The following is a 23848-nucleotide window of genomic DNA, read 5'->3' on the forward strand; positions in this document are numbered from 1 at the left end:
AGAAGATCTGATCTCCTGTTCACTATGGATGAAGCATCCAATCAGACATAAAATATTTTTTTACATGAAAAAAGCCTTAAGTTTCCAACAGGGTGATGAATGTTCACCATACGTTATGCACAGCGGTTCTTGCGGCAGGAGTCTTTTCTTTGTCTGTCTGACAGACTGCTAATGTTCCTGCCAAGGAGAGAAAAACAAGGTTAAAGCCAGAGATGTCTCCAAAAGTGGAGCAGGGCATTCATCGGAAATATTGGCAAAGCAGCCAAAAATTTGCAAGAAACTGAAAACACATTGAAAAGCAAACATGAGCTGGTGTGTAAATGTATAAAACAAGTGTTTCAGCACAGTTTCAGAGTTCCTGAGTTCCTGAGTTTAAAAGTCCACTAAAACCCAAACATAGCAGAAGGAACACCAGTGCTGGCAGCAAATTGATAAAAGGTGGACTGAGATAGCAAACTCATAAAAAGCCTTCAGGGAAATCAGTCGGCTGTGAGATCAGTGGTGTCTGATTCTGCAGAGAGAGAGAGAGAAAGAGAAAGAGAGAGAGAGAGAGAGAGAGAGAGAGAGAGAGAGAGAGAGAGAGAGAGAGAGATACTGCAGTGCAGTGACTCGGATCTCAAACCTTCACGCCTGTAAAAACGTGTTGGGTGAACTGCACCATGTTCATCCAAAGGTTTAGGGAACAGTAAGTGATTGTTGTGTAGAAGAACCAGTAAGACCTTTAAGGCTGCTGCTCTGAGGAAACAGCAAAAAAAACCCATCAGAGTGTTTTCTCTGCACTTTGTGCCTCTAGACCTCTGATCCTTGGCTTGTGGCTGATGTTCTGAAGTAAAGCCCAGAGGATTACTGTGGGAATAAATGTGCTTTCTGTTGGAGCTCGCCAGTGAGCCACAGCACTCAGGGCACTAATAGGTGCGATCGTCAGGCCTGTTCTTAAAGATGCATCCAAGGAACCATGGCACTTCCTGTTCCCCATTGGAAAGAGCTCATGAAGTTTAAACGAAGCAAATCTAAAGAAAACATAAGCTGAACATTTTTGCTAAATGACTCATCTGTGAAACACAGTGTGGAACTGAGCAGGAAGAAGTGTTTAGAAGCAAAATGAAATCATCTTTTATACTTTTTCAACATTAAATCCAAAAGCACTTTCTCTAAGAAGTTCATGTAGATACACAGAGCTTGTATCTGCCATTGTCTTGATTTACAGTTTATCTTCCTAATTGCAGACCGATGTACAGAATTTTACTCACAGGCAAACTGCAGGAACGCTTCCCGGCTCAGGATCGCTCCGATGCTGTTCTCGGCTCTGCACTGGTATTTCCCGAAATCTGTGGCCTGGCTGGCATTTATTATTATTAAGTTCCCATCATGTAAACGGTATCGTGGGTCCGCCTCAGTGTCCACATCGGTTCTGTTCATCATCCAGCTGTAAATGCAAAAGTGTTTATGACAAAAAAACAGCTGTAATAAAATACTGAAAAACTGATATTAACTGATATAAACTGATTTATTTAAAATAGTGTTTTTTTTCACTTGACTGATGCTAAACACTTCTCTACTGCTGGAAACTGAACAGTCTGAAAGGAAATGGTGCATTATACATTAGGAGGCTAGACAGTGATATTGATCTAAGTTATGAGACATGATTAAATTGTATCAGTGTCTGGCAGTTCAGTCAAATACCATAAAGTGAATCAATTATCCTGAGCAGCTTTTCTTTCATTCTACAGCCTGTGAATTATCCAACAGATCAACATCTCATCTCAAAAATATCAATCACTCACTAAAGCTCAACCACGTCCTGTCAAAACCAAACACAAAATGTTACATGCACCTGCAACCCCCCCCCACGCACGCTCAAGGCGAAGCGGCACCGGCAGACCTGGCAGAAAGCATGGAGAAGGATGAGTCCTCTCCAGCCTCCCCTGCTGGGCCCACAGACTCCTCACAGCCTGTGCTGTACGAGGAGCTCCTGGAGGTAGTGACACGGGCCGTGTCCAAGCGAGAAATAGCTTGGCCAAACGAGAAGCGGAAGCAGTGCACTCCCAGTAAGGTGTATTAGCGTTTTCTGCGCCCCACATCACAGCCTCCCTGCCAGGGACCACCATTTTTTTCCCAACCGCATTCCCGTTAGATGTACCTTCTCCCCATGAACATCGCTGTACACAAATGAAGTAGGGTTTAAGTAGTGTGGCTATGTAGATGCCCAGGGTTGAAGCGACACTAGCCAGCTATCTCTCTCTAGGTGCAGCATCACTTAAGGCCCCGGTATTGCCTAATAAGCCGTTGAGAGTCACCTCGGCGTTAGTAGGCAAAGCTTACGCGGCAGTAGGTCACGATGAGTGTGTTGCAGGCATACCAGACCGACCTACTGCGAGAGATGAATGAGGGTTTCAGCTCTGGGGCTGACGATATTAAGAAGTTGTGTCACGCAGCCGACCTAAACCGTTTGCCGTTCCATGTCAGCTTTAGTAGCCACAGAAAGGCATCTGTGGCTCACTCTGTCGGAGATTCCCCGGTAGCTACTTCTGGCCTGTTCAGCGACGCCTAATGTGCTTTAGGGCGCAGCCTCTCTCCAGCGGGTGTCTCCCTCCACCTCCGCCCGAAAGACCACTGTGGATGGAGGAGACCCGTCGCCTCTCAGGAAGCCTCAACGGCTGCAGGGCATTGCTACAGCCACTCTGGAAGGGTCAGAGACCAGCCTGTAAGAGTAAAAGAAATCCTGGCAGCTTGGGTGGGTCCTGCATACAATAAAGAGGGGTTACTCAATTCAATTTGCGTCCTCTCCTCCCCGGTGCAACGGGATGTGTCCCACCCTGGTGGGACCCAAGCAGGCTCTGGTCATGGAACAGGAAGTGTGCGTTTTCCTAAGGAAAGGGGCCATTGAGGTGGTACCTCCCTTAGGCAGAGAGTCAGGCTTTTACAGCAAGTACTTCGTTGTACTGTAGAAGGATGAAGGGTTATGGCCGATCCTAGATCTGCGCTCCTTGAACCGCTCACTCGTGAGGCTCAGGTTCAGGATGCTCACCCTCGAAGAGGTCGTGTCTCAGATTAAGTCCTCGGACTGGTTTTTTCACGATAGATCTACTTCCACATAGCCACCTTTCCCGATCACAGGAGGTTCCTGAGGGGCCAAGCTTACCAATATCGGGTCCTTCCGTTAGGCCTAGCACTCTCTCCTCGCACCTTCACAAAGTGTATGAATGCAGCTCTAGCCCCGCTAAGGCTACAGGGCATTTGCATTCTAAACTATATCAACAACTGGGTGATATTAGCTCTATCAGAGCATCAGGCGGTCCGACATTAAGATTTTGTTCTCGCCTGCATGAAGGAGCTGGGGTTAAGACCTTTCTCCAGTACAGAGAACCATCTTCTTGGGCGTGGTGTGGGACTCGAACGTGATGCAGGCACAACTGTCTCCCTTCCGGATCTAAGCTATCCTCAGAGCAGTCAGGAGAGTAAGAGAAGGCCATTCACTCACTGTGAATCAGTTCCAGAGGCTGATGGGTCTCATGGCGGCAGTGTCCAATGTGATCCCACTTGGCCTCCTTCATATGAGACACCTCCAGTGGTGGTTTAGAGACAGAGGGTTCTCCCGAAAGGGCAGTCCACACCTTATAATCAAGGTATCACGGCAAGCACTTCGAGCCTTAGAAATGTGGAAAGAACCTACGTTCCTGTCTCAAGGCCCCATCCTGGGAACTCCTTGTCATCACGTAATGTTAACGATGGATGCATACCTCATGGGGTAGGGAGCGGTCATGAGTGGCCACTCCGTCCAAGGTCTATAGAACAAGCTACATCTCTCATAGCACATAAACTGCCTGGAGATAATGGCTGTGTTTTTGGCTCTAAAACACTTCCTCTGAGACCTTAGAGATCACCATGTGCTGGTCCGTACAGACAACACATTGGTGGTCTTGTACATCAACCACCAGGGGTGTCTCTGATCTCGCCCCCTGTACAGGCTGGCATAGCAGATCCTCCTGTAAACCTACGGAAAGCTCCTCTCATTGAGAGGAGTTTATATCCCAGGTCATCTTAATTGGAGAGCAGACGCCCTTTCAAGGCAAAGGCCGAGGCCTGGGAAGTGGCGGCTCCACCCCAAGGTGGTGGAGCAGATATGGCAGAGATTTTACAGAGCCCAGGTGGATCTGTTTGCAACACAGTAGACTTCGCACTGTCCCCTCTGGTTCTTTCTCTCTTACCCATGGTGCCGACATGGCCGAGGCTATGCCTGAACGCCTTTCCCCCTATAGCGCTGCTCCCGGGAGTTCTGGAGAGAGTTTGCCGGGAAGAAGCCCGTCTCCTTCTGGTGGCACCTCGTTGGATGGGCAGACCATGGTTCACGGACCTGGCGTATTGTACCCCACCCGTGTGCACTGGACACGTATCTCCACAGGATGAGTCAGTGGAGAAAGCAGCTGTTTGTCTGCTATGGCCCTTATAGAAAAGGTTTTCCTGCCAATAAGCAGACTCTCAGTAGGTGGATAGTGGATGCCATTTCTTATGCAATTTCTCATCACTGATGAGTCCCCTGGTCTTCCAACTCTGTTTGGAGTCAAGGCTCACTTCACCCAGAGTATGGTGGCCTCTACGGCCTGTTCCGCTGTAGTACCACTCCAGGACATCTGCAACGCTGCGAGCTGGTCACCCCACTGACCTTTGTCAGGTTTTATGACCTCGACATCAGAGCCACTCCCGGCACTCCTAGGCAGGGACTGGTCACTATGCCATGATTGGACATTCATTCCCAAAGCATTGTGACACGGCTTGAGTTCCTGAAAGGGGAACGTCTCTAGGTTACATATTGGTAACCCTAGTTCCCTGAGGGAACAGGAAGCTGCGTCGACATGCCACACTCCCTGCATCCCTGCGGCACTTACCTTCTCTTTTTTTAGAGACTAGCGTTGCGCCACTGCTCGTGAATTTTGTAGCTTCCTGGTTTGTGACATCGCCCCGCCGGTGATGGTTATTCCTTTCATTACACCAAAATTCGATTGGAGTATTGTTTTTATATGTTCTGGAATAACTTTCTCCAAATATGGCTGGAAAAATATAGCGTTACAACACATATGAGACCACACACTAAAAAAATAAAACAGTTAAAGAGGCGGAATCTACACTCTATAGGCAGTCAGTTCTGCACCACCTATCATTTCAAAACTTTTATTTCCAGTCAGTAGCATTATGGAAACTAAAAGGAAAATGTAGCCAATGAGTGCAGGATTCTAACGATATATAGGAGGATTTTATTCCCCACATGTGCGAGTTCTTAGTTTTATGACTCTTTAGAAACTCTCAGTGGTCAAACAGAGGAACCTATGCACACAAACCAGGAAGTGATGCAGCTATCAGTTCTATACAAACAGCTGTTCATTCTAACTGGACTTTGTTTACAGAAAAAGAAAACAAAGAAAAAAAATTCCAAAAAAGTTGTTTTATCAGAGATTTGGAAAATATTATTGGGGAGGAGTAGCAACTGATACTTGGAAGATGGAAAATCTGCATGTGTGTGTGTGTGTATTGTTGGGATTGGAATGGACGGACATCATTATGAATGGCCATGACTGTGAAACAAGGAGGGAGCACCCACGAGCCCCTCTTCCCCCGCTCCCTCCAACCCCACCATCTTGGTCCACCTTTAGGCAAGCCCTGGAGGCACGGAATTGGCTGCCTTCGTCGACTTATGGGCCGACACCGAGTTCAAGCAGCTACAAGTCCCCATGGAACCCCTGTCCAAATCGCTGCTAGTCAAAACCCTGGACGGCATCCCTTTAGACTGGGCCACTCACAACTCCAAGCCTCCACTCATGTCATTGGGGAAATGACAGAAGTGGCCTTCCTTCCTGGTCATCTCCTTGCCTCAAGCCCCAGCTCCCTGCCTCGCCTCTTAGACTCGGCTCTCCTCACGCTCTGCACACACATTTTTGGCGTGGCTCTCCCTGCTCCCGGCACTCACTTGGGTTCTAGACCTGAATAACTGACAAATATCTCTTTGAGCAATATCAACTTTGAATGATTACAATAAAGCTCAAAGTTTCAAATATCTTTAAATTGTGTATGTGGCCTACTTCTTTTAGGAACTGTTAACATGTAAATGTAGGTAGGGCATTTTTAGCTTTCTTTCCTTCGGCTTCTCCCGTTAGGGGTCGCCACAGAGGATCCTCCGCATGTTTGATTTGGCACATGTTTTTACACTGGATGCCCTTCCTAACTCAACCCTCCCCATTTATCCGGGTTTGGGACTGGCACTAAGAGTGGCTGGGGTTGGTTAGGTAGGGCATTTTTAGCTGTGAGTATAAAAAGCTGTGACAAAGGCTAATAGGTTAACCCTTATCATTATTCCATTTTAAAATAATATATAAATGTGATTTATATTTGAGTATAATCACATCATCTCAGTGTTAATGAGGTGATGATATCTGCACCTGTATGTAACAGGAGGATTTCCTTTTGCTTCACAGTTCAGTATAACTCTCTTATCGTCTGAGTCGAGAGAGATGACGGCGTGGTCCGGCTCCTGGATAAACACCGGCCCGAATTCTTCACTTTCTACAGAAAGAGCACAAAAACAATTTTGTACTAATTACTTAAATATCACACATATTATCATCCATACGTCTATTAAGACAGAGGAAAGACATCACACTTTCACAAGACACCAGAAATGTGTACAAGTGAAATCCTGCTAGTTTTTTATTTTGTTTTTATTTACATGTTTTTAGTTATAAAACAAATCAGCATTTAATTACCATTATTACATTCGATTAACATTTAGCCACACCCACAAATATAAATAAAAGATCAATCTTCAATAAAACAGCTTAACCAAATGCAGTGTGACTTACTGTATACACATACACTCACACACACACACACACACACACACCACCTCATTTTATAGGGTGCCAATACTTATAACCATGATGAATGGCTTTGTATTTAGTTTAAAGATTATTTTTATGTTTCTTTTGTAAAAGAGTCAATAAACTGTGTAACTACAGTAAACAATATCAAATTTCAATAAATAAGTAAATTAAAGAGCTTCATTATTAAATCCCAAAAATTCAGCAAAACAGAGAAAAGAAAAATGATCGTAGTTCAGGATGAGGAAAAGCTCACTGAGAAAATCCTCTACAGTGTGTATAAACCTGCTGGAGTAAGCACATCTGGATTTAGCACATCTGGAGTTAAAAAGTCTAATGTAAATGCATCTGGAGTAAACACATCTGGTCTCAGTGCTGAGATTTTGATTATAAATTTCATACAGAATCCCTCAGGTGTTCTGAAAGCCTGAGGCCAGTGTGCAGGAAACACTGATGCAGATATTCTGAGCTTATCCTTTCAGCTTCTACTGACCAGAAGAGAAAATCAGGAAATAAACAGAACTGCAGTAATCAGAGAAGAGAGAGAGAGAGAGAGAGAGAGAGAGAGAGAGAGAGAGAGAGAGAGAGAGAGAGAGAGAGAGAGAGAGAGCGAGAGCGTTTATTTAGTTATTTATTCCAGAAATCGTAGATACTCTGTGTGTGTGTGTGTGTGTGTGTGTGTGTGTGTGTGTGTGTGTGTGTGTGTGTGTGTATATGAGTGTGTGTCTGTGTGTATGTGTGTTTGTGGTGTTTAAATCTAGACCTACATGTCTAATGAATCTTCTTCACCAGTTCCTTTTCCACCTTCTCATCATCCTCTAACACACACTGAACCTTTAGACTAAAGCTTATAGAACATTTCCCAAACCATCAAAACAACACTGAGAGAGGGATTTGCGACGGAGGTGTAGGAAGATGAATAAAGTAAAATAAAGAGGTAAGATGTTCTCCAAGTGAACTGCCGCATCAGGAATGAGTGTTTTTTAATAGAAAATAAAAGAACATTAAATGAATCAGATGTTCTTCAGGCTCTGAGCAGGTAGGAGAAAAGGATGAAAAGCCGGAACAGTTATTGTTAGCCATGTTTACGCCTGAAGGAGTGATGAAGGAAACGACACAGCGTTTGATTTTGCTTGCTAAGCGCCTCGCGTACATGATCAATTTCTTGCAATTACTGCTTTTGTTTGCTAAGCACCGCTAAACAAAATGAGATTTCCAGTGAGTGGATGCGCATCTCTTCACTCGAACCTCGGAAAGTGAACTCGGCACTCGTTCTGACATTTTCAAGTTTATGAGCATGTCACTTGTGTTTACTCTCTCACTATCACTCTCTCACTCTATTACTATCACTCTCTCACTAACACTCTCTCACTAACACTCTCTCACCTCTCACTATCACCTCTCACCTCTCTCACTAACACTCTCACTCTATTACTAACACTCTCTCTCTCTCACTAACACCTCTCACCTCTCACCAACACTCTCACTCTATTACTAACACCTCTCACTCTCTCACTAACACCTCACTCTATTACTAACACTCTCTCACCTCTCACTAACACTTTCTCACCTCTCACTATCACCACCTCTCACTAACACTCTCTCACCATCACCTCTCACCTATTACTATCACTTTCTCACCTCTCACTAACACTCTCTCACCATCACTCTTTCACTATCTCTTGCACCATCACCTCTCACCCTATCACCATCACACTCTCACATCACTCTCTCATTGTTGCTTTCTCACCTCTCACCATCACTCTTTTCTTTCGCTATCATTCTCTCACTCTCTCACTATCACTCTCTCACTCTATTACTATCACTCTCTCACCAACACCCCTCACCTCTCACCATCACTCTCTCACCTCACTCTCACTCTCACTCTATTACTATCACTTTCTCACCTCTCACCAACACTCTCTCACTATCACTCTTTCACTAACTCACTCTTGCACTATCACTCTCTCACTCTCACATCACTCTCTCATTGTCGCTTTCTCACTCTCTCACCATCACTCTTTTCTTTCGCTATCATTCTCTCACTCTCTCACTATCACTCTTTCACTATCACTCTCTCAGTCCACACTTACAATTTTTACTCTGATGTTTTATGATAGACATTCAGTTTATCTTTAGGTTATCTGTTTGCTTTGTTTAGAACTTTGCTAAATAATTTTTTAACAAACATAAAAATTGCAATAAAATCATGGATTCATGAAGAAACCTAAACAAAAGACCAGTATAATATTTTCTGACACATTGATCTCCTCTCCTCGTTCAGCCTCATGCCTCTGAGATATAAGACGTAAAATCCCTCATTCCGCTTGGCCGGGATTCTATTCAACTTCCAGTCACACAAATCACATTGCCAAAATCTGCTTCTGCGTTCTGCATATCAAAGCAGCTTCATGGTACAAAGCTAAATATCGAGCTCGCGTTTCTTACTTATCACAAATGTTTAATATCATTAATACTATTATTATTATTATTATTATTATTATTATTATTATTATTATTATCATTATTATTATGATTTAGAGCTCTTTTATAGAACGAATAATAGAAACAGCTCACAGAGAAGTTGCTTTGAAGTCATGCTGCTTTTTGACGACTTGCTTCATCCTGAAGGATTTCACAGCAACTGTTACTGTATTTATAACTGTTACTGTGTTTATAACTGTTAGTGTATTTATAACTGTTAGTGTATTTATAACTGTTACTGTGTTTATAACTGTTAGTGTATTTATAACTGTTACTGTATTTATAACAGTTACTGTATTTATAACTGTTACTGTATTTATAACTGTTAGTGTATGTATAACTGTTAGTGTGATTTTTGTCTTCTCCTTATGAGAGTAAAATAATGCCATGAAACGTCAAGTGTAAAGACACATTAACACATTGTGCAGTGTGTAGTGTACTTTACGGTGTGTGTGTGTGTGTGTGTGTGTGTGTGTGTGTGTGTGTGTGTCGCTCTGATTGAGTGATATCCTGCAGCACAGAGGGTTAACACAATGACATTTCTGTCGTTCATCATTTTGCCCCAGTGAGCAATAAATAATTCATACAACAAGGCACTGGGATAATTTAGCTGCAAGTCTGAGAAATACGTGTGGAATTCATTATTTATTATTGCAGTGTGATCCTGTGGAAACAGCTTGGTGTTAATGGTTTCGGAGTTTAGACTGAGAAATGGTCTCCTTCCACAGATTTGATCAGAAGAGCAGAAACTGTACAAATAAAGCCTGATATATTTCCTACAACTTCTGATCTGCAGCACTTCTGTGTTCGTTCTGCATTGACACTGAAGTCCACTCTGCAGCTTGTTAGAAAACCCTTCATCTGTGTTAAACACTAAGCTGACAGAAGCTCACACTGATGATCTGTGAGGAACTGTTGCATGAAAATCGCTGATTGCGGATGAAACCATGAGCCAAACCAAAATTTATGTCGAACACATCTGACCCAAAATACCAACAATCTTTCCTTCAGTAATGGCGTGTGCCAGTCAGGAGCAGCACGAGCCCATGGACTCACGTGAATCCAGCAGTACAGAAATGATTTCTTTGTAATGACAGCTGTCGTGTTGAAGCTCCATTCTGCTCCTGTGAAAATGAATATTTTTCTTTTTTCTAGACAAATGCATCCATCAGCCAGAATAGCGAACAGAGATGGGACTCAGGGAACTGAAAGTGTTCTGATGATCCCTCTTCAATTTCCTGCAGGCCGTGACCTCGGCCGACACACGGCACACACACTCGTGATGAATCAACCTGTTTTTTTTCACGAGGTCACTCTCACCATTACACTGACACCAGCCTGCTGCGATGACTCCATTACTACAGTTTCATACGGACACCTCGCGTCTGCTCTGTACGCAGAATTATTCCTGAGTTACGCTGAGAATGAACAGACTCATATGATAAAAGACTTAAAATAAGATGCAATGTCCAAGAGCAGATCAGAAGAAATAAAATCCAAACATCACACTGAAACATCACACTGCATTTTACGCACAGTGAGTGTTTAGTTCTGTCTAATGAGACAAAATTACACACCTGAGAACTATTTTATATTAAAATCTAATCTTGCTTAATCAATGGATTTAGTAAAGCAGTATGATGATGATGATGATGATGATGATGATCAAATCCCTAACTTGTTTGGGAAATACTGCAGTGGATTTGAGAGCCATGTTGGTAAAAGAATGAGAGTAAATATGATTTTTTTATACTGTATTAATTAATGCAGTTTCAGAATTTAGAGATAATATTATATACATACGGGAGAAAAGTGCTCGAGATGGTTTATATTGAAAATCAACACAAACTCTCACACAGCATGTTACTCAGATCACAATAAACAGTGTTAGAGAACATTTTTAGAATTGCACCAGTTTTTGATTTATAATTTTAATTATTATTTATCACAGGCATGTCCATCCAACACACACACACACACACACACACACACACACACACACATTAATGATACCTGGTGATGTGAGCAGTATGTTTATGGTGCAGGTTCAGGAGAGTTGGTGATAGAGATCTGCCACAGCATGGAGAGGAACCATGTTTAAGGAGAACTAAAATTAGAGGAACTTGGTGGTGTGCTGTAGTTTTCTTAATCTGGATGAAACACCAGGCCATTTTCAGGCACATCACTGCTCACTGTCAGAAGCTCAGCATTACATCTTATTGATCATGATGAATCATTAGGGAGTGAGATGTGATGTTTGGTTTCTCACCCTCACTGTGATCCTCCTGAAAGCTGAGAGCTGACAGACTCTGTCTGGAGAATGGAGTCCAGTCCTGCACAACAGAGCCATGGTCCTGCCTCAGCTTCGTCCTGGAGCTCAGAACTGAGGAGGAAGAGCTTTCTGACTTCATCCTCAACACGGCTGCATATGACACGGGTCGGCCTGCCACCGATCTCGCAGAAACTGCAACAAAAGAACAGATTCAGAGAAGGAGAAAAAGGAAGAGAGTTTAAGTGACCTTCATCATCTCGGGTTAGTTCAGTTCCAGCTGCATGGAATTGATTCGACTGAGACTCATCACTCAGAGAGAATTCGGTTTTTGATGATCGTTTCTCCTTCATGCCTCTGCATTATATTCAGCTTTTTTCAGCTTTCGTCCCTCATATCACAGCTCACACTGGAAACCTGCTGCATCAACCCTCTAAATGGTGGAACCCCAGTCCTCAATTCTACCCCAGTCCCTGAATCTGCCCCAGACCCCAAATTGGCCCCGACCCGAGATAGTGTGTGTGTGTGTGTGTGTTTCTGTGTGTGTATGCAAGAATGTGTGTGTGTGTGTGTGTGTGTGTGTGTGTGTGTGTATGTGTATGTGTGTGTGTGTTTCTGTGTGTGTATGCAAGAATGTGTGTGTGTGTGTGTGTGTGTGTGTGTGTGTGTGTGTGTGTGTGAGTATGAGTATGTCCTGACTGCCCTGCATTGTGTGTGAACATTAAGCAGCTCCTCAGTAAAGACACAACTATAAGCCACTGGTGAAATTTGACCTTCAGCTGCACTTTCAGCATAAAATCCTGAAAGAAAAAGTCTGATTACTGAAAACTGCTTTTCCTGGACTCATGTGTTTTTCCTCAGCATCTGTGTGGGAGTTTCTCTTCCCCAGAACACATCTCTCAGATAAAACCACAGACAAGAGTCTAGACAGCTCTCTCACCTGCTCTGACACCGACACACACAGATTTGTATGAGGAGAAGAGAATTACAGGCTGTGAGACGGATGACAGGAAGATGAAGGGATGATGTAGTGCTGTGGGGGATGGACAACTGAACAGACTGACAAGAAGAACAGGAAAGAAAGAAGGATAAAGAGCACATACTTACACACACACGCACACACACACACACACACACACACACAGCTCAGAATATACACGCCTAAATACTGACAAATAGATTCTGCATTTATACCAATAATTGTCTACGTTTCTGGAGCTTCTCTAAAGAACAGAATCAAGATTTAAATCTTGCAGCAGAAACTCCATGAAATATTAATGAAGGAGAACAAAGACACTTCACCTTTATACCTCCTGCATTCAGGCAAATGTCAGTAAATACAGCAATCATTTTCATAATAATCTCTCTCTCTCTCTCTCTCTCTCTCTCTCTCTCACACACACACACACACACACACACACATACAAACACACACACACACACACACACACAACCATTTACACACACACACAAACACACACACACACACACACATACACATACACATTTACACACACACACACATTTACACACACACACACACACATTTACACACACACACATACACTCACACACACACACACACACACACACACACACACACACACATTTACACACACACACAAGCTTACACACACACACACACACACACACACACACACACACACACACACACACACACACACACACACCCACACACAAGCTTACACCCACAGAAACTTACACACACATACACACAAACTAACACACACATAGACACACACTTACATACACACACACATACACACACGCATGCACAGTCACAGAGCAGGAACAAAGAATGAGAAACATTAATAAAGTTTACAAGTGTGTGTGATTTTAACAAAACCAGCAAGAACATTTTGACTACACAAACAACACAACACTACAATCACATCAGATCACATCCTGTGAAGTACACTCAAACATCAACACCACAGAGACAGACGACAGATACAGTACACAGACAGATGAAGAGACAGACACATGGATAGAAAGACAGACAGACAGATGGAGAGATAGAAAGAAAGAAAGCCATGCACTCTAACATGCAGTCAGACAGTCAGTCAGACAGACAGACAGACAGTCAGACAGACAGTCACAGACAGACACAGAGAGACAGCAGTGGTGGACAGTAAGGAAGTAAATGTAATGCGTTACTGTACTTAAGTATTTTTCTCGTCTGCGTCGAGCTCGCAGCATTCTTAAGGACTCCTCTCGTCCCGCCCATAGACTGTTTACTCTTCTGCCCTCCGGCAGGCGTTTCAGGTGCCTCCGGACCAGGACCAGCCGACTAAAGAACAGCTTTTTTTCTAGAGCTGTCTCTTTTGTGAACTCTGACACTCACTGATCCACTACCACATTTCCCCCCCACACCTCACACTTCGTTATTTCGCTAATGGACTGTCTACACAAAAACTTATGCTCACTGGGACACTGATCATTTCTCAACCCACACTTTGTTATTGCACGGACTGTTTACACAAACCTTTGCTCATTTGCACACTGCTCTTCTTTGTATTGCACCATTAACTTCTTACCATTGTATATATACCTGTTCTCTGTTCATAGTAATAGCAATATATTATGTTCACCGTTCACATGCTTATGTAAATCTCTGTGTATAGTAATAAGCATCTATATATTATGTTCTCAATACATACATAAATTAGGAATGCACCGAATATTCGGCCACCGAAAATATTCGGCCGAAAATGGCCCAAAAGTGCATTTTGCTAAAACAGTTTGTTGTGATGACGCAAACAGAAACCGCGGCCTGCACGTGCATGTCTAAAACCCATGTCTTTTTCCATTTGGGGAGATTTTTACCGTAACTTCACTACATTTCAGTCAAATCTTTCACTTTTTACTCAACTACATTTAGTGAAATCAGTCGTTTCTTTTTATTTACGAGGATAAAAACGTAACTGGTGAAACACGCAGCGAGTCACCAATCAGGATCGAGCGCACGCTCTGTTTTACACGTGTTCTGATCGGCGCCCGGTGCATCTACTGATCACCAACATACAGTTCAGCATCAGTTCAACATCAAGCAGAACATTTAGAGAGGAATAAATGATGAAGAAACTCCAGACTCAAACTCACCACAACACACGTGACCTCATTTACACGTTTTATTAAAGAAGGTTTTGTGCTCATGATCATTATAATAGAAATCAATCAGTGTTTGAGTCTTTAATATCATTCTATTAATAGATCAGTGTGCTGAGAGTCACATTCGAGTCTTTACACATAAACTGAGGTGATTAAGTAAAAAGTCTAGTAATAAAAATTATAATAGGAACATTATAATAAAGTAAATCAGTACTTTGGATATTTAAGTACATTGGAAGGCAAAAACATTTTTACTTTTACTCAAGTGAAAGTTTAAAGAGACACATTTACTTTTACTGGAGTCACATTTTACCTCATGATTCTCTACTTGAACTTAACTAAATGCTTTATGCACTTCATCCACCACAGAGAAAAGGACAAAAAAAAAAAACCCCAGATAGACAGACAGATGGATTAACATGTGGCTTTTACTGTCTCAGACTGTTTCTCTTTCTAGAGTTCTGTTCTGTTTCAGGTTTTAGATCTAATCTGTGCAAATGACAAAATATTTTTTCCACAGTTTAATAAACTGCTACATAAAACTGCACTGGCTTTTTTTTTTATCAGAGAAAATGTACATATAATTGACTCTGAATGTTACGTATTGTTCTTTACTGTAAAGCATCCTTGAGCTTGGAAAAAGCACTATATAAATACACCTATTATTATATTTTTTCTGTTTTTATTATAATTATTAAGACAGTCTTGCTCAGTGGGCAAACTCATTTTGTCATTTAGCCAAGAAATCTCCACCACATTGCTGCAGTGAGCCACTGAGGAAATGTGAGCGTTATAAATCCTGACTCTGGAACGTTTCTTCATGCCAACACCATCATGTCCCTCAGTACCTCAAATTAATTACACTTACAGAAACAGGTGCAGCCATCATGGGACCTGAAGTGGAGCGACATGATTAACCATCACATGAAAAATTAATGAAGATCTCCAGAGATTATATTGACTGAGGCTGAACATTTATTCAATAGCATTAGCAATGCAGGAATCCATACATCACGCATAAAGCCTCCTCACAGGATTTACTACAAACCCCTTAAGGCTTTTCATGTAGCCAGAAATTAGAAGAGCTATGTGTGTACCTGCTCGGCCATGTCACACCAACAATCTCCATGCAGATTGAAAGCCTGAACTGACCTTCAGTGGCTGAAATGTGGTCAAGGTTGGGTTTGGACAGAGCAGTTAGGTAGGTGATGAAACCACCTGTCTTAAACCAAACGTCATCTCTTACTGAGGAGCTCTGAGTGTGTGAGCTGCATGATAATCTTATTGCCTGGGTGTACTGAGATCTGCATGCTTTGCCCTTGGTAAAAATGGTTTCATGCATGACTTTAACCACATCAAACATCTACATTCCATCTCAGCTACATCCACTTCCACATTCCATCTCACCTACATCCAGATATACATTCCATCCCAGCTACATCTAAGAGACATGAGTGGATTTTAAATAATTTTACAGCTGCAGCATGAAAACAGGAAGTGACGCTACAGTGCAAATGATGTGTCTCTGCTCACTCAGCAGACTGCCTTCATTAACACACCCAGCTCACAGAAACCAACAATCATCTTCATACAGACTCAATAACCATGCTATGAAAAATTACACCTGAACAAACTACACCTAAACAAAATGACACTGTAATAAACTACACCTGAACAAACTACACTGTAATAAACTACACCCAAACAAATTACAATGTAATTAATTGCACTTGAACAAACTACATTATAACAAATTACACCTGAATAAACGCCACCTGACCATACTACACTGTAATAAACTACACCTAAACAAATCTACACTGTAATAAACTCCACCTGAACAAACTACAATGTAATAAACTACACCTGAACAAACTACACTGCATTAAAATACACACAAACAAACTAAACCTGGACAAACTACACAGTAACAAACAATACTATAACAAACTACACATGAACATAAAAATAAACACACTCAAACAAACCACACTGGATCCATTTCCATACCATGATCTCAACATCAGCTTCATCAGAGCTGATCGTCCTGATTTAATCGGCTGAATCTCCAGAGCGTCAAGTGGAGTCACTGATTGTTACCACAGAAACAAATTCATCACTTCAAAAGATGCTTTATATGTATATATGACAGGAAACGAACATGATGTTCTCTGCCACTGAAGCTAATACACAATAATATTTAGTATGTGATGAATTCTGAGATGCTTTTCAGCTCACCACAGATGTACAGGGTGTTTATCTGAGTTTCTGTAGCCACTCTGTCAGTTTAAACAAAACTGTTCTCCTCTGAACTCTCTCAACAAGAAGTTGTTTCTGTCTGCAGACATCTCTCCATTCTGTGTAAACTCTGGAGACTGTTGTGTGTGAAAATCCCAGCAGGAGATCAGCAGTTACAGAAACACACACCAGACCATCTGCCACCAACAACCAGGCCATTGTCAGAATGAATGAGATCTTTTAATTTCCACATTCTGGTGTTTCATGTGAACATCACCTAAAGCTGCTGGAACATATCTACTACTATCTATCTACTTCTAGAATAAAAGCTAATTTGGTGAGGAAGAGAAGGCAGGGAGATGCAGAAATGGAGGTGTCACATTTCTGAATTATTTTCCTCAGCAACATCTCAGCTTGAGAAATCTCGACTCGGTCACATGACTGAAACATGCAAATCTAAAATCAGTGAGAGAAACGTGTGCGATGTCAAAACTGTTAAAGCTTCTCCAGATCGTAAACACTGACATCTCAGTTTCCTCTTAATGACTGCAAAGCATTCGGTTCACTTTTATCACTCAGCATTCTGCTGCTGCAAATGAGCTAATTGATGCAATAATTCAGCTAAACATCCGTTTAGATGTGAAGTAATCAACCTCCCATGACTGTGTGCACTTAACGAAGAGAGTCTGAGGTGTGTGTCAGCCATACTTTTTCTGCCTCTACCAGCTCAGAGAGAGAAGGACGGAGTGGAAATTAATTTGAATAATGATCTAATAAAGTCCATTTGGGATTTTATCTCATCCATAAGAGCTGTAATGAATCTTAATTTGCTGTAGAGGACGTGTGGATGTGTGGCAGATTGCACAACCATGAGGTAAAATACCACCCTGACATAACACACATGACATACAGTTCACCTGACATATAATGAACATGACATAACATCTCCTTTACATAATGACCACCACATAACATCATGGATTACAGTGCACATGAGAAATGGGTGTGTCTTTGCTATATTTATAAATATATATATACTAAATTCACTCTAAGTCACGCCCACTCTCTGCTGATTTTACACAAAATTAGAGTAACACCAATCACCTCCAACTTCTTCCAAATACCCAAAACCTCCAAATCCCCATAAATCTCAACATACTGACAGCTTTGTGTTACATTTTTATTTCTCAGTTTATAGAAGAGAAAGTTTGAGGTAGTGACAGAATGGATTCAGACTCAAATCCCAGAAATGCTCCATTAATTATATAAATGCTAATACTCCTTTACATTACACACCTCCACATGGAGAACTAATCCCACCTGAACAGGGCGAAAGAATGAAAATTCAGTCTCAGAGATCACGACCTTGCAGAGCAAACAGAAATCAAAATTGCTCACAATGGCACTGAGGAGACGTCTGAGGATCTTCAGGTCATACTGCAGAAAATACACGTCTTTTCACAGGAAAAAGAAGAAAAGCTGCGAGAGTCACAAATATTCATCCACATGTTTCTGAAGTTCAGCCAGTGATGGAGAAGATCTGATCAATATTTCACCAAAAGTGTCATGCTGAGACTCAAAGCTAATTTTTAAACATGATGAAAAATTAAAGGAAGTCAACGAAGATTTTTATTAACTGTTAATTAAATGCATTCTCCTACCGATAAAAGACAGGAGGTGGAGCTGGAGGTAGCAGAGCTGAAGATGTTGAGATGTTCATTGGGAGTGACGACGATGGACAGGATTAGAAATGAGTTTATTAGAGGGACAGCGCATGTAGGACGTTTTGGAGACAAGGTGAGGGAGGTGAGATTGAGATGGTTTGGACATGTGCAGAGGAGGAACATGGGGTATATCAGTAGGAGAATGCTGAGGATGGAGACACCAGGAAGGAGGAAAAGAGGAAGACCAAGGAGAAGGTTTATGGATGTGGTGAGTGAAGACATGCAGGTAGTTGGTGTAAAAGAGGCAGATGTAGAGGAAAGGGGGTATGGACACGGATGATTCGCTGTGGCCCCCCCCAATGGGAGAAGCCGAAAAGAAGAAGAAGAAGAAGAATACTAAGTATTGAATACTGTGTCAGAGGTGGTGACTGGCAGGACCCAAATGCAGGCAGATCTAAGATTTCTGTCTTTAATGAGGCCAAGGAGCGAAACTAAATTCCCCACTGTCCAAGAATATATGAACACCTCGAAAACGTAAACAGAGTCCGAGGACAGAAAACAAGGCTGCTGTCAGAGTCCAGCAAAAAGCGAGAATCCAAAAGAACAGAGAGATAAAAAAAACTAAAGTAAAGAAGTGTGTGTTAGCATTTGGGACATAGTATGAGGTGTGTGTGTGTGTGTGTGTGTGTGTGTGTGTGTGTGTGTGTGTGTGTGTGTGTGTGTGGAGGAGTGTGTAAGCAGTTGGCACATGGTTTGCAGGAGGTGTATGCGTAGAGAAGTGTGTGTTAGTGGTTAGAACATGGTCTGAGGGTATTGTGTGTGTGTATATGTGTGTGTGTGTATGTGTGTGTGTGTGAGTGTAGAGAAGTGTGCTTAAGCAGTTGGGACACCGTGTGCAGTGGTGTGTGTGAGTGTAGAGTAATGTGTGTTAGTGGTTGTGACATTGTATGAGGTGGTGAGTGTGTGTGTGTGTGTGTGTGTGTGTGTGTGTGTGTGTGTGTGTGTGTGTGTGTGTGTGGAGGAGTGTGTGTAAGCAGTTGGCACATGGTTTGCAGGAGGTGTATGCGTAGAGAAGTGTGTGTTAGTGGTTAGAACATGGTCTGAGGTATTGTGTGTGTGTATATGTGTGTGTGTGTGTGTATGTGTGTGTGTGTGAGTGTAGAGAAGTGTGCTTAAGCAGTTGGGACACCGTGTAGTGGTGTGTGTGAGTGTAGAGTAATGTGTGTTAGTGGTTGTGACATTGTATGAGGTGGTGAGTGTGTGTGGGTGTGTGTGATTGTAGAGAATTGTGTGTTAGCGGTTGAGACACTGTGTGTGTGTGTGTGTGTGTGTGTGTGTGTGTGTGTGTGTGTGTGTAGAGGAGTGTTGGCACAGGGGTGCAGAGCTGTCGCCAGGAGACACCGGTCACTACACCAGTGCGAGGGGATGGGGAGACGGGACAAGGAAAGTTCAGAAAGATTTATTGGTAGACGAAATAGAATCAGACAGTGAAGACGAAATGTCATACTCAGTTTTTAACTCAGAACCGTCAAATGTGATTTACAGTGATGAAGACACGAGTTTTTAAGAACCACCAAGTGCAAAAAAATGTATCAGTAGAAGAGTTTTTCTCAAACCGGAAACAGTTTATTCATGAAATAAAGAGGAGAAAAAGAGAAGGAGCTTTAACTGATCAAGAAATTTTTAGACTGAAGCTGATAACGAAGGTCAACAGGGAAAACTCAGATGAAGACTGTTAGAGTGTGTGGTGTGTTTTACTTTGAGTTTTTTACCATATGTTTGGTTTACTTTTATTTCATTTAAATGAACAGGATCCACATTGCGAGTTTTAATATAAATGGAACAGAGAACATTAGCTTTTTTCCCATGGATCCTGTTCAATGAAATGAAACAAAAGTAAACCAAACAAATGGTAAAAAACTGAGCCTAAAAAATGTGCTAATGTAATAATAATTATATAATATAAATATAATAATGAGTTAATATGAGCTCATTAAGCAGAAACGTGTTACTGTTGTTATGCTGCAGGAGACCCACAGCGACAGCAGGAACGCTGCTGACTGGGTGAAGGAGTGGGACGTGTTGGTGATTTTAAGCCACAACACGTCACTTAGTCGTGGTGTTGCCCTGCTTTTTAATCGCAATTTTATTCCTGTTTCTTACACGGTAGAGGAAATTTTAAAACAGGAGGCTTTTAAAAGTGAGCACTTTTGATGAGAATGAGGTTTTAGTGTTTCTGTGTGGACGCTCCCACCAGTGCAGTGAATCAAGTTTTTACACAAACTTAATAATGTTGTTATGAATTTTGGGAGGTGATTTTAATTGTACAGAAGATTTTATGGATTTAAGCATCAACTGACTTTTTTTACAAAGTGTTTTATTTTTCCAGTAGGCATCTCAGACCACTGCATGGTTCAGTGTACCATCACTAAAAAGAATATAAAACCTAGGAGCAGCTACTGGCATTTTAATACTGCATTTTTAGAAGATGCTAATTTTAGAGAGTTTTATATTTTTTATGGAATTGTTTTAAACTGGAGAGGCAGCTTTTTTCCCTACAGCAATGGTGGGATCACAAGAGACATGGCAAGATCTGGAGATACAGACAGTGGAACTCCAATGTTTGGAGGTCACAGGAAATCGAGGGCATATTCAAGCCCTCAAAAAGAAAAAAGGCCAAAATGAATGACCTGTTGGACACTACAGCACAGGAGGCGCTGGTCTGCTCACGCTTTAAAAGCATCACTGAGATGGATGCTCCTTCTAAGTTCTTCTTCAGTTTACAACAAAAGAATAGACAGAAAAGCTTGTATCTGTGCGAACTGAATCAGGGGATCTCGTGTCAGAGCCTTCTGAAATTCACAAGCAGACAGTCAGCTTCTATTCGAGGCTGTAAACCAATGAGAGGTCAGGGGCACAGGAGGTGAAGGAGATCTTCCTCAAAGACCTGCCTAAGCTCACAGAGTCAGTGACCAGAGAGTTGGACAGGAAGCTGACACTGTCTGAGCTATAGGAGGCTCTCCAAGGCATGGAGAACAGGCACCAGGTATATAGATGGTCAATATGTGCTCCTACAGGGACAGTGTGAAAGGTGGTCAGCTCCCATCCAGCTGCAGGAGAGCCGTTCAAAAAAAGAGAGACCTGACCCACCGGTGCCCAGTGTCAATACTGTGCCCTGACTGCAAGCTAATGTCAAAAGCATTAGCATAGAGACTGATGAAGTTGATAGAGCAGATCATTAACCATGACCAGACTTACTGTGTGCCTGGTAGGTCGATATTTGATATCTAATTTGTGACATTTTGGACGTCTCCAGGCTATTGGGCTTAAAGACTGGTCTGATTTTCTCAGACCAGGAAAAGGCTTTTGACTGGGTTAAACATGAATACTCATGGAAGGTGCTGGAAAGCTTTGGGTTTAACCCTGGTTTCATAGCCATGATCAGGGTGCTGTACAGTGAAATTGAGAGTGTAGGTGTAGTGAAGGTTATGGTGGTTTATGTGCTGCTTTTAGAGTGTACAGATCAGCAGCCAGTGGACTTTTACACATGGTGGGAGGACTGGGACTGGACAAAACTTTTTTTGGATAACCAGTTTTTACAGTGGACTTTTTAAAATATGGACTTCTTTAAAAAAGGATTAAGTGCTGTGGAACACTACACTGGCTGCTGGACGAGCCCCTTATTTATCTGGATGTCTCTCTGGTGTGACCACCACCACACTGTCCAGAGCTTTGATCTTGATGATATGAAACCAGAGTGGAGATACTGTACAAACCACCGTTAACCAAAAAATCTGCCGAGCTCCAGTGGAGGCTTTTACACTGCATCATCTCTGTGAACTCTTTTATTTTAAACCCTAATGTTCTACAGGACTCTGTTCTGTTCACAGAGAGAAACTGTTTTTCACACTTTTACTCACTGCTCCAGGTTACAGTTTGTCAGGGTTAGGGTTAGGGTTAGGGCGTTCACGACGCGGAAGCGGAAGTAACTCAATCATCGTTTATTAAACACAAAACACATACGAGTCATGAGAGCCACCATTGGCGAGTTATCCGCTCGGGACGAGTAATCCAACATGAAAAGCGATGTCCGGAAAACGAAAGTAAAAAGGCTGGTTGTACGGGATCCAGGCAATCACCAGCATGACCTTCAATTACCGACAGCCTGTGACTCGAGAACGTGGGTTTATATAGTCCTCTCCTAAACGAGCCACGGCTGTCGGGAATCAAATTATTTCACATGACGTGTCAACTAAAGGATTAAAAAACAAACAAAAAAAAGTCTCTCTCCCACTCTCTCTTTTCTTCCTATCCTGTAAGTGATTGTTTTACTTCCTGCTTCAGCATCACTTACTGTAGGTAACTGCAATGTAAAATAAATGACACCTCCTGTTCATATGTGTGTGTGTGTGTGTGTGTGTGTGTGTGTGTGTGTGTGTGTGTGTGTGTGTGTGTGTGTAGAGCATTTGAACTGCAAATATGCATTACACTCATTAAAGTGTAATGTGTACTGTAATTTCCGAACTATTAAGCGCACTCATATATAAGCCGCACACACTGAATTTGACAAATATTTTTATTTTGAACATAAATAAGCCGCACCTGTCTATAAGCCTACACTAATGTACTTTACACAGGCTTTAACAAAAGACACGTTACACACGGTGTAACGGGTGAAATATGTTGCGCTTCCTTTAGGAGCATAGCGGTATTTTGGGAAAAGACCGGCACAGCATTTTTTCCAGTATTACTGCATGTGTTCAGGACGAGGATTATGTCCTTATTATTTTCTGATGCTCATTTCTAAGTTTCTTTGACTAAAAAAGTAGTGGCTTATAGTCTGAAAAATAAGGTAAGTGTTATATGCACATAAAGGAATTATATTTTAAGAATGACAGTAAGTTGATTAACATTGTGAAGAATAAATAATTATTCCTGAATCTGCTGTGACTCTGGAAAATCTCCATTTGAATGTAAAAGCTTGATTGAAGTCATCATAATTAATCAGCTGGATCACACTCGGCTTTTCACACTGAGATCTCTGATCCATTACGATCACCGCTGCACACGGGCTCTGCTGCTCACCACATCTGTTTGGTGTTGAACCAAAAAGCCTGCTGGCCAAATAATCAAAAGACGCTTAAATTGCCGTGACCTTGTGCACAGAAAGGGAGTGAAACAATTTCTCTCTT

General features: G+C 42.1%; 1 protein-coding gene across 2 annotated transcripts in view; it reads right to left on the reverse strand.

Moving 5' to 3' along the window:
- The window catches only part of cntn5 (contactin 5), a 116806-nt gene that overhangs the window by 57157 nt on the left and 35801 nt on the right, over window positions 1–23848 (reverse strand). For both annotated transcript variants that reach the window (XM_046865003.1, XM_046865002.1), the window contains exons 3-5: window positions 11623–11817; window positions 6432–6555; window positions 1251–1426 (exon numbers count right to left, since the gene is read on the reverse strand). In XM_046865003.1, coding sequence (XP_046720959.1) covers window positions 1251–1426; window positions 6432–6555; window positions 11623–11817 — 495 coding nt within the window. The remainder of the gene's footprint in view (window positions 1–1250; window positions 1427–6431; window positions 6556–11622; window positions 11818–23848) is intronic.

Source organism: Silurus meridionalis, chromosome 13 (assembly GCF_014805685.1).
Source record: "Silurus meridionalis isolate SWU-2019-XX chromosome 13, ASM1480568v1, whole genome shotgun sequence".
Classification (NCBI taxonomy): Eukaryota; Metazoa; Chordata; class Actinopteri; order Siluriformes; family Siluridae; genus Silurus; species Silurus meridionalis.